Source organism: Dromaius novaehollandiae, chromosome 14 (genome assembly GCF_036370855.1).
Source record: "Dromaius novaehollandiae isolate bDroNov1 chromosome 14, bDroNov1.hap1, whole genome shotgun sequence".
NCBI classification, from domain to species: Eukaryota; Metazoa; Chordata; class Aves; order Casuariiformes; family Dromaiidae; genus Dromaius; species Dromaius novaehollandiae.
The window spans coordinates 9,787,945-9,797,433 of record NC_088111.1 but is presented as its reverse complement, the minus strand read 5'-3'; the positions used below and the strand labels follow the sequence as shown (position 1 = coordinate 9,797,433).

The 9,489-nt window shown below is 41.5% G+C and overlaps 1 protein-coding gene across 1 annotated transcript; it reads left to right on the top strand.

Moving 5' to 3' along the window:
• Nucleotides 1–1,458: 1,458 nt before the first annotated feature.
• Nucleotides 1,459–5,932, top strand: LOC135329888 (acyl-coenzyme A synthetase ACSM3, mitochondrial-like; the record flags this gene model as incomplete). Its single annotated transcript, XM_064519933.1, has 6 exons — nt 1,459–1,660; nt 2,383–2,590; nt 2,833–2,976; nt 3,861–4,017; nt 4,945–5,024; nt 5,724–5,932. Coding segments are annotated over 6 exons (948 nt in total), but the record flags the coding sequence as incomplete, so codon positions are not given.
• Between the last annotated feature and the right edge of the window lie 3,557 nt (nt 5,933–9,489).

Here is a 9,489-nt window from a genome sequence, read left to right as displayed (position 1 = left end):
TATACTCAGTGTTCGGGAAATCAGGTTCCCCTTTGGATGTGCCTAGGGAGTCCCCAAAGAAATGGAGATTTGGGGAAATGAATCCCCAGAAGTAGAAATCAATGCTCTAAATTAATAAGCATATTAGCCTAATGATGTTCTGTTCAATTCATAGTCAAGATGCTGGGTTGTTTATTTGAATAGCTCATCTTTCATCTGGATGCCAGGCTCTGAAGCAAGTAGAAGGGAAGATGTGAGGAAGTTACTAAGCTTAGCCAAAGATTTAGTAACCTTCAGCACACATCCATCACAAATCATCCTCCAAGCAAGACGGGCAGTATTCCGAGAATCATCCAAGCCTTGAAAAGAATGGTTATGTTCATATTCTTCCTTTTAAACTACTGTTAGTGGGGGAAAAGGCATTCAGGTAAGGCTTACATAAATGGAAGGGATTCACGGAACTCTGACACATGGTTTTCTAGAGGAAGTTCGGAAAAGGGCAGTGGCAGTGAAGTTTCCTTTGCTGAACATCTAATGGTCATCTAACCAGAGTTTAATATATGGTCCTGATTACTAACATTCTTGTTTTGTTTTATCACTTATATCAAATTCCGATTGTACTAATATTCTCTTACACTAATAAGATGTCCAGACCTATCCAGTAAGATCAAGTTTCCTTGATTCTCCCTCGATTTCCTTATTCTTCCCCCACTGTCTTTTTCTTTTGAACCCTAATAATTTGATGTTTGGCTGTGTTGTGCAACATACACTTCAAAGGACTAGGCCAGATTTCAGAAAAAAGCATAAACTTAGAGATGACAAACTCTAATCTTTGAAGCATCTGGTCTTTCTTATTTTGATGCTTTTGTTGAACAGAGCATTACGTAACTTGAAAAAGTTACAGTAACTGTTTAGCTTTATAAAAATATATATCTATAAGATGAGAATCATCATATCATACTTACCAGAATGCTCCCGTCCTGCAAAAGCTATCCCCAGATCCTGCAAGGCACCTTTTGGCCCTTTAGGCTTCCTATTCTAGAATAACTAAGAAGAAAAATGCAGGTGATTAATATACAGCATTTCATAGCCTCTTCACGGTAAAGGAAAAACGACTTCAGAAATACCACCTCGCACTTAATAAATCTCAAGGTCACTGTACAAGTCAGGTGTCTGTTTTACAATTGAGGTAAGTAAGCATAAGGGTAAGTAACTTACCCTGTAACAAGTCAGAATGGGAAGAACCATGAATCCCTTCTCTCAGTCTTAAACTAATCCATTCTATCTTGGCCCTGTAACCATTCAGTTGAACTTTATGGCTTACACCCCACGGTTTATTCATTCATATTTATTATGCCCCAGGTTTATTCAGCATTCAATAAATGATGACTGTTTTCCTTCCTCAGGCTTAAATTAAAGGCAACATGTTCCCTAAATGAAGCATTTGCACTGTGCCCTGTTGTCCTGTAGGAGGGCAAAAAGCCTGAAAACCCTGCATTGTGGTGGGTAAGCGGTGACGGAGAAGAAGTGAAGTGGAGCTTTGAAGAGCTGGGAGTCCTGTCCAGGCAAGCGGCTAATGTACTGTCTGGTGCCTGTGGTCTGCAACCGGGAGACAGAGTTATTTGGATTCTGCCCAGGATCCCGGAGTGGTGGCTGCTGAATGTGGCTTGCATGCGAACAGGTTAGTAAAAGCATAGAAATGATGTATAGCTATAGCTGCTGTCACATACACCGATCATTGCTATTTAATAGACTCAGAACTACAAACATGCTAACGGGGATGATCATCACTGCCATGCTGGTCAACACCCTTCATGCCAAGTTTTGTCTTTATGGTACTTTTAGGATTTTTTGAACATGCTCTAGCTGTTAAGGAAATTCTGGGAGTCCGTGGACCTCTGTCATTCTCCTCTTTCCAGCACTTGTGATGCATCGCAAATGCATCGTCTTCTTAACTTACAATGCAATTAGCACATACTTACCCGAGAGTTTCACATGTTCCCCTGTGGGCTATGTTAAATACTCGGCTTGCCAGTATTTACAGCCCAGAATGTCTCGGGGCCTCACAAACACTAGCAGCATACCCTGTGAGGACAGGTACACCTGTATTTACTAGTGAAGAATACAAATCCAGAGGGGTAGCATGTCCCAGTGGCAATGCTTTCCACCCCAAAAAAGTCCTTCTGTTGGTTTCTTTGGCTGTCCCATGTTGAGCCTAGTATTTTCTAACTTGCAGTGATCCTCCCGTCGAATTTAATGCATGAAAAAGAAGGGTATATTTACAAATGCAGAGCCAAAGCCTGCTTTCAGCGCAGCCCTGTCCCACTAATAAGCACAAGGCAAGCTAGAGACTGTTTCTAGGTACAAGTATTGTTCTTAAATATTGAGAGTATTCTCCTTTAGGAACTGTCCCGATTCCTGGCAGGCAGCAGCTGACAGCAAAGGACATTCTCCATGGACTACAGAAATCAAAGGCAAAGTGTGTCATCACTGATGGTTCTGTGGCACCAGCTGTGGACTCAGGTGGGCCTGAATGGCAGTCTCTGAAAGCCAAGCTGCTTGTATCAGAGGGCCACAGAGAAGGATGGCTGAACTTCAGAGAGCTCCTGAAGTGAGTAACCACTACTGTGAAAGCGCCACAGAAACAATGAAAGGCAAGCACAGTGATTGGTTGTGAACAGGAAATGTTGGCACATGCCAAAATATTTTCCTCCCTTTAGGACTGCACAGTGGGAAAATGTCAATGTTTATGACACTTTTGCTTGCTGCAGAAGTTATTTTAGCCAAGCGTTTTCAAGAATGTGTAATTCACCCTTTCAAATCACTGTATTCCTCATTTTGCACATTTTAAAGGCATGCTCCTTCTGATCACCACTGCGTGACCACAAAGCGTCAAGACCCAATGGCCATCTATTTTACCAGTGGAACTACGGGGGCTCCAAAAAGGACTGCACATTCCCACAGCAGCTATGGCATTGGCCTCACAGTAAGTGGAAGGTAAGGCTATCACTTTAAATCACAGATGTATTTCTGTAGCTGGTAAATTGGCAGAAAGAAGGGGAAGAGAAGATTTTACCAGCAGCTCTGTGTTTCACTATTTTAAAAAGCAGCAGTTCTATTCAGTCCCAACAAGCCTTTTTTCTGTGCAACAAGGCGTAGTTGGAGGTTAGCTGCCTTAGTGTGTATTGCACTTGGCAGTCATACAGAGTCACTAACCTCTTTTTTCACATTTTCTTTAACTTCTTCTAAACTCTTCATTGTGTATAATTAATAGATTGCCCATTTACTGAACATCAGCAAAGAACAAGTTTATGAGGTGTGTACCGTAAAAAGGGGGAAAAGACATGGCTCTTAGGCTTCTGAATTCATGCGTGACTGCTTTAGAGACAAGTCCCACAGGAACAAAATGCTGATAGTTCCGAACATAGGAAGGACTACACAGGTTCGTGAGATCTCTGAGTTTATAAAACTGTGTTGTTTAGAAAATTGGCGTAGCAATGCATCTCATTCTAACTGGCAAAGAGTAACAAATCAGAAGAGAGCAAACTAAAAAGTAAGTAAACCTCAAAGAATCCTTATCCCTACAATATGATTTCAACAAAACTCCTGCAATCTCATACCTATTTATTCAGCATCCTGTTTCGAGGTGGTATTAGCTTGTCCATCAGTATAATTTTTCTCCTAGAAAAATGCAACATCAGTCTATCCTGATGACATCTTCACTGCACTGTGACCCACTCCCGCTCAGAAATTCCGTCATTTGCTGATCATCATCTAGCCAAGAAAAACAGTGCTTCATTGGCACGTCTGTTGTTGATGTTTTAATATTGGCCCTCTTTCTGCCAAATAGAGATTGTGGACTCTTGCACTGTGTCACCCAGGTACTGGCTGGACTTGACTCCTTCAGATATATTTTGGAATACATCAGACACGGGCTGGGCAAAGTCAGGTTGGAGCAGCATTTTTTCCCCATGGATTCAAGGGGCCTGTGTCTTTGCACATAAGATGCCCCGCTTCGACCCAAGCATTGTCTTTGAGGTAAGCAAGGAGAGCCCAGCAACAGCACTCTTCTCTCTGGCTCGTCCTCCCTAGATTTTCACTTCCCCAGAGCTATTCAGGGGCAGTATGCTGAAGAATTGTGAGCTTCACCAGGAAGTAAGCAACTGGTATTTCAGTAGTGAAGGCTGTAAACGTAAGCCCCCAAACACGAGAATCTTTAACGTCCCCAAATTTTTGTTCTGTACTCTGCTGAGAGGAGATTCGACTGCCCAAACCTGCAAACATCCATTCCTAGGCCTAAAAGTGAAGCCCGCAAGAAATGGGACAGGAGCTTGTGGAGCGCTTTGGTGGTGGTGTTAAAATGAGTGACAGCAGCAGATAACTGAGAATTTTGCTTGCATGTACTGTAGAACTGCATGTTAAGGAGTGGAGAGGCAGCAAGCCTATATTTCTTTAACAAATGGCACCAGCGTTATATTCTGTTACATCCTCTGCACGCAACTCTGTGAAAAAGACCACCATTATTCCTTTTACACGGAATCCCTTTATCATCATACCCACGTTACTGTGATGGCTGAAAATTGTTAGCTAACATTAAGATCCATTGAAGAACACTTTATCGGTCATTCCCCTCTGGAACGTCTGAAAAAGTAGCCTTATGGTTTCCTTTGTTTTCTACTTAAGTTGGAATTATGAAGAAATTCTGCAAGGGAGACTGAAAAGCTTTCCAGAGCACAAAGCTTGGGTGCGTTGAACTAGCTGTAAAAAGATGTAGATTCTGTTTTGAAGAAGAACCTGTTTAAATAGAACTGCTGTATATTCGTGTTGGCGAGTACAAAGCTAACTGCTTTTGTTCTTGTGTTTTGTAAGCTGAATACAGAGATCGTTATGTTATCTCTTGTGATGTAGGTGAGACCTCACGTGTTTCAGTAGCGACATCTCCTTTTTTTTATTCTAATTCTCTAGAGTCTGTCAAGATTTCCCATAACAGTCTTCTGTTCTGCTCCAACTGCCTATCGAATGTTGGTGCAACATAGACTGTCCAGGTAAGCCAAAGAAAAGATCCTTATTAGTGTATTTGATCAAAACAGTGGACCAAATGCTCTTCTCACCTTGACTTTACTTCAGAGTTACAATGATGTAACAGCAAAGGTAGTCATGTATTTCTCAACATCTTGAATCTGACATATTAGGAACAAAGCCAGAGTAAACATTTCAGGGACAGCGTAACCATCACAGATTCCACAAATTGTAGCAAACTTGCATGAGACTTTGAAAAGCAGTTTAGCTGATGAAATAGTAGGATAATAATGATAGAGCAGCATGATTGACCTATTTTCCAAAGTGCTTTTATAGTTGGATTCCCCTTCCCTTTGTTTTTCCCCTGCATTCCCCCACTACCATGCTCTACAAGAATAGCGCGTGTCAGTGCAGCTTGGCAACTCTCCTGTGACTTTTTGTTACCATTTTGTTGGAGACCCCAGTTTAGATTCTAGGGTTAGAAACACTGTATCAATTACTAGATGTTAAAATAATGGAGAAATAAAAGAGCATTTGCATTTTTGCAGATTTGTTTATGTTTAGCTCCACACAATTGGAATGGAATGTATAGGACTTGGTGAAGATTTTATTTTTGTGTAGAAAGGACTCCATGATCCAGGAATACAATAAGGAAGGGGACATTGCAGATAGATCACTGTGTCTGCTTAACTCTGCCAATTATTTGCTTTTTCTTTCCCACCAAGCTACAAATTCAGAAGCCTGCGGCACTGTGTGAGTGCCGGGGAGCCAATCAACCCTGAAGTGATGGGAGAATGGGAAGAGCACACTGGGCTGGATATTCACGAAGGCTACGGACAGACAGAAACCGTATGTTCAGACACTTTGCAGCTACAGCAATAAATTCCATTAGGGTTGCCAAGAAAATGTGAAGAAGTCAATTAGAGTAATGAAGAGTGGGAAAATGTAGCTTGTAGAAGTCATAGAATAATCATAACAGTTGCCCCCCAAATCCAAGGACTGCTTTTCATGCCAGTGGGCTTTTGGCTTGGGAAGTAAAACAAAAAAGGTGTGTTCCTCATTGCTGCATGCCAAATTTTGCTTGCTAGACTCACCCTGGAATGGTTCTAGGCCGGCAAGTCCAGAGCGGTCCTAGGCCGGCAAGTCTAGAACCAAGCCCAGAGAACCGTTCTAGGTCGCCAAGGCGAGAACCGTCCCAGACGCACCCTGGTATGGTTCCAGACTCACTGGCCTAGAACACTTTGCAGTCAACTAGTTCTGGGTCATGGTGGGGGTGGTGCCTGTGAAAGTTCCAGATTGAGGGGTTCCTGGAAAGGTTCTGGAGCCAGTGCACCTAGAAGCATTCTAGAGGTGTGGCTCAAGTCTAGAACCATTGTAGTTGAGTGAGTGTAGAACTGAATTGGAGATTCTGTCCAGAACTGTTTTAGGTCAGCAGGAGTCTAGTGCCATTCCAGGTCGAGGTTCCCTGGAAAAGGTTGCAGATTGGGACATTCCTGGAAATGTTCTAGGTTGGCGAGGAATCAAGAATCACTTTTCAGAAGTGCAACAATAAATACATTTTTAAAAGTTGCAGCTCAATACAAGTATGTTTAGAAAAATGAGTATAAATAAAATCTGTATCATGGCAGTGATGTTTAAAGACTGGACTAGTAAAGAGTTTAAAATAGATGATAAAATAGAAGTGTAAAATATTTACCATCAGCTGTTCATACTTTAATTTTAGCACTCGCAGCTTGATCAGTTCTCTCACTTCATTAATGAGATAGTTTATGACATGCTTGAGCAATTTCCACTTTTATTTACTTTAACCAAGCATGTCATTTTGGTCCCATTCTCAGAAGACATATCTAAGATCATTTGACCGTCCTGATAATAGTAAGCAGCAACAAGTAATTAAGCTTAAGATCTGGACAAAACCCCATCAATTTTCAAGTTCTCATAGAGGGTCTAAGACGCAAGTATTTCCTGTTGGAAGAATTTCCTGCAGTGTTGGAAGAATTTCCTGAGGTTTTGGAAGAAGTTCCGGGAGAGGTCAAAGCATCTGCATTCGCCGTGAGAACATTAGATTTCTCTTTCAGAGATGCATATTCCCACTTGAAGTATTCACAGCCTTTCTTATTGCCTTCCTGCTTACTGACAGGACAACCACAAAATGCTTTGCCGTGATTTGGACCGGTATTTGATACATACAGTCTTTTAGCTCTTTGACCACAATGACACCGAGGGGGGGTTGGTTTTTCATTTTTGGCAGCTCTTACAGATTGATTCAAATTGACTGTGGAGTTCAGAATGGCAGGAGACACTTTGGACAAGTTTGAACTTCTTGAAGGTAAGCAATGCCTAAAAGATGCAGTCTTCTCTTTCTAGATAGCAAAAGAGTGTTTTTTTGCTGGTGGGAACATTTTTGGACTTGTTGGCTTTCTTTGAGGAGCCTCGGGAGTGGAATCATTTCCAGTTAATGCTGAATGTGGTGAAGTAGCATTTGCCTTTGCAGGTGGTAACTTAAAAGCAGAAAAGTTTGAAGTCTGCCTTTGGACCATTCCTACATTATAGATCATAGTATCGGGACTTTTGTAAACGATAGACTTCCGAGGTTCCACAGGTACCACAGTTTTCCCCAAACTTTGAAGATCTGAACTCATGACAACTGATGCTCTAGAAATTGTTGTTTCTTCAGATGCTGTTAAAATAGCTGTACTGGAGTCATCTTTGAATGGAACACAATCTGAATTGTGTTCATGCTGTGATTCTGGTATGAAAGCTACCTCTTCCCAGTCAGTCAGCAGAGAGAAACAATCGGAACTAGTACTAGTATCCTCCTCAGAGATATTAACTGAGGGGATGGTAGTGGAGACAAGCACTAGTCCTGATCCATGTACTGGAGAGCTGTATTTGGCAGTAGTCGTCAGGTGCCCATTGCGGAACCCTTTCTGAATGCCTGTACCGCGAGATAGCTGTGGCTGTCCAAGAGGAAAAGCAAATCTGTCAGCAGATGCTGTTAAAGAGCTTTGGGCTTGATCATGTAAATCAGTCCTTAAGCTGCTGCTAGATGCAACATGGATGGCTGTAGAGGAATTGATTGTGCTTCTCTCCTGTTGTTCTCCTGTTTGTACGTTGGAATTTATCATAACTCCGGTAGCACTGTTGTGGTTTTCCTCCGCTGGAGAGCTTATTTTGCAAGTTGTATCTCCAGATGTTTCAGGTCTGCTATTACTTCCCAGTGGAGTCTTGTCAGTGAAGTTTATACTCAGTGTTCGGGAAATCAGGTTCCCCTTTGGATGTGCCTAGGGAGTCCCCAAAGAAATGGAGATTTGGGGAAATGAATCCCCAGAAGTAGAAATCAATGCTCTAAATTAATAAGCATATTAGCCTAATGATGTTCTGTTCAATTCATAGTCAAGATGCTGGGTTGTTTATTTGAACAGCTCATCTTTCATCTGGATGCCAGGCTCTGAAGCAAGTAGAAGGGAAGATGTGAGGAAGTTACTAAGCTTAGCCAAAGATTTAGTAACCTTCAGCACACATCCATCACAAATCATCCTCCAAGCAAGACGGGCAGTATTCCGAGAATCATCCAAGCCTTGAAAAGAATGGTTATGTTCATATTCTTCCTTTTAAACTACTGTTAGTGGGGGAAAAGGCATTCAGGTAAGGCTTACATAAATGGAAGGGATTCACGGAACTCTGACACATGGTTTTCTAGAGGAAGTTCGGAAAAGGGCAGTGGCAGTGAAGTTTCCTTTGCTGAACATCTAATGGTCATCTAACCAGAGTTTAATATATGGTCCTGATTACTAACATTCTTGTTTTGTTTTATCACTTATATCAAATTCCGATTGTACTAATATTCTCTTACACTAATAAGATGTCCAGACCTATCCAGTAAGATCAAGTTTCCTTGATTCTCCCTCGATTTCCTTATTCTTCCCCCACTGTCTTTTTCTTTTGAACCCTAATAATTTGACGTTTGGCTGTGTTGTGCAACATACACTTCAAAGGACTAGGCCAGATTTCAGAAAAAAGCATAAACTTAGAGATGACAAACTCTAATCTTTGAAGCATCTGGTCTTTCTTATTTTGATGCTTTTGTTGAACAGAGCATTACGTAACTTGAAAAAGTTACAGTAGCTGTTTAGCTTTATAAAAATATATATCTATAAGATGAGAATCATCATATCATACTTACCAGAATGCTCCCGTCCTGCAAAAGCTATCCCCAGATCCTGCAAGGCACCTTTTGTCCCTTTAGGCTTCCTATTCTAGAATAACTAAGAAGAAAAATGCAGGTGATTAATATACAGCATTTCATAGCCTCTTCACGGTAAAGGAAAAACGACTTCAGAAATACCACCTCGCACTTAATAAATCTCAAGGTCACTGTACAAGTCAGGTGTCTGTTTTACAATTGAGGTAAGTAAGCATAAGGGTAAGTAACTTACCCTGTAACAAGTCAGAATGGGAAGAACCATGAATCCCTTCTCTCAGTCTTAA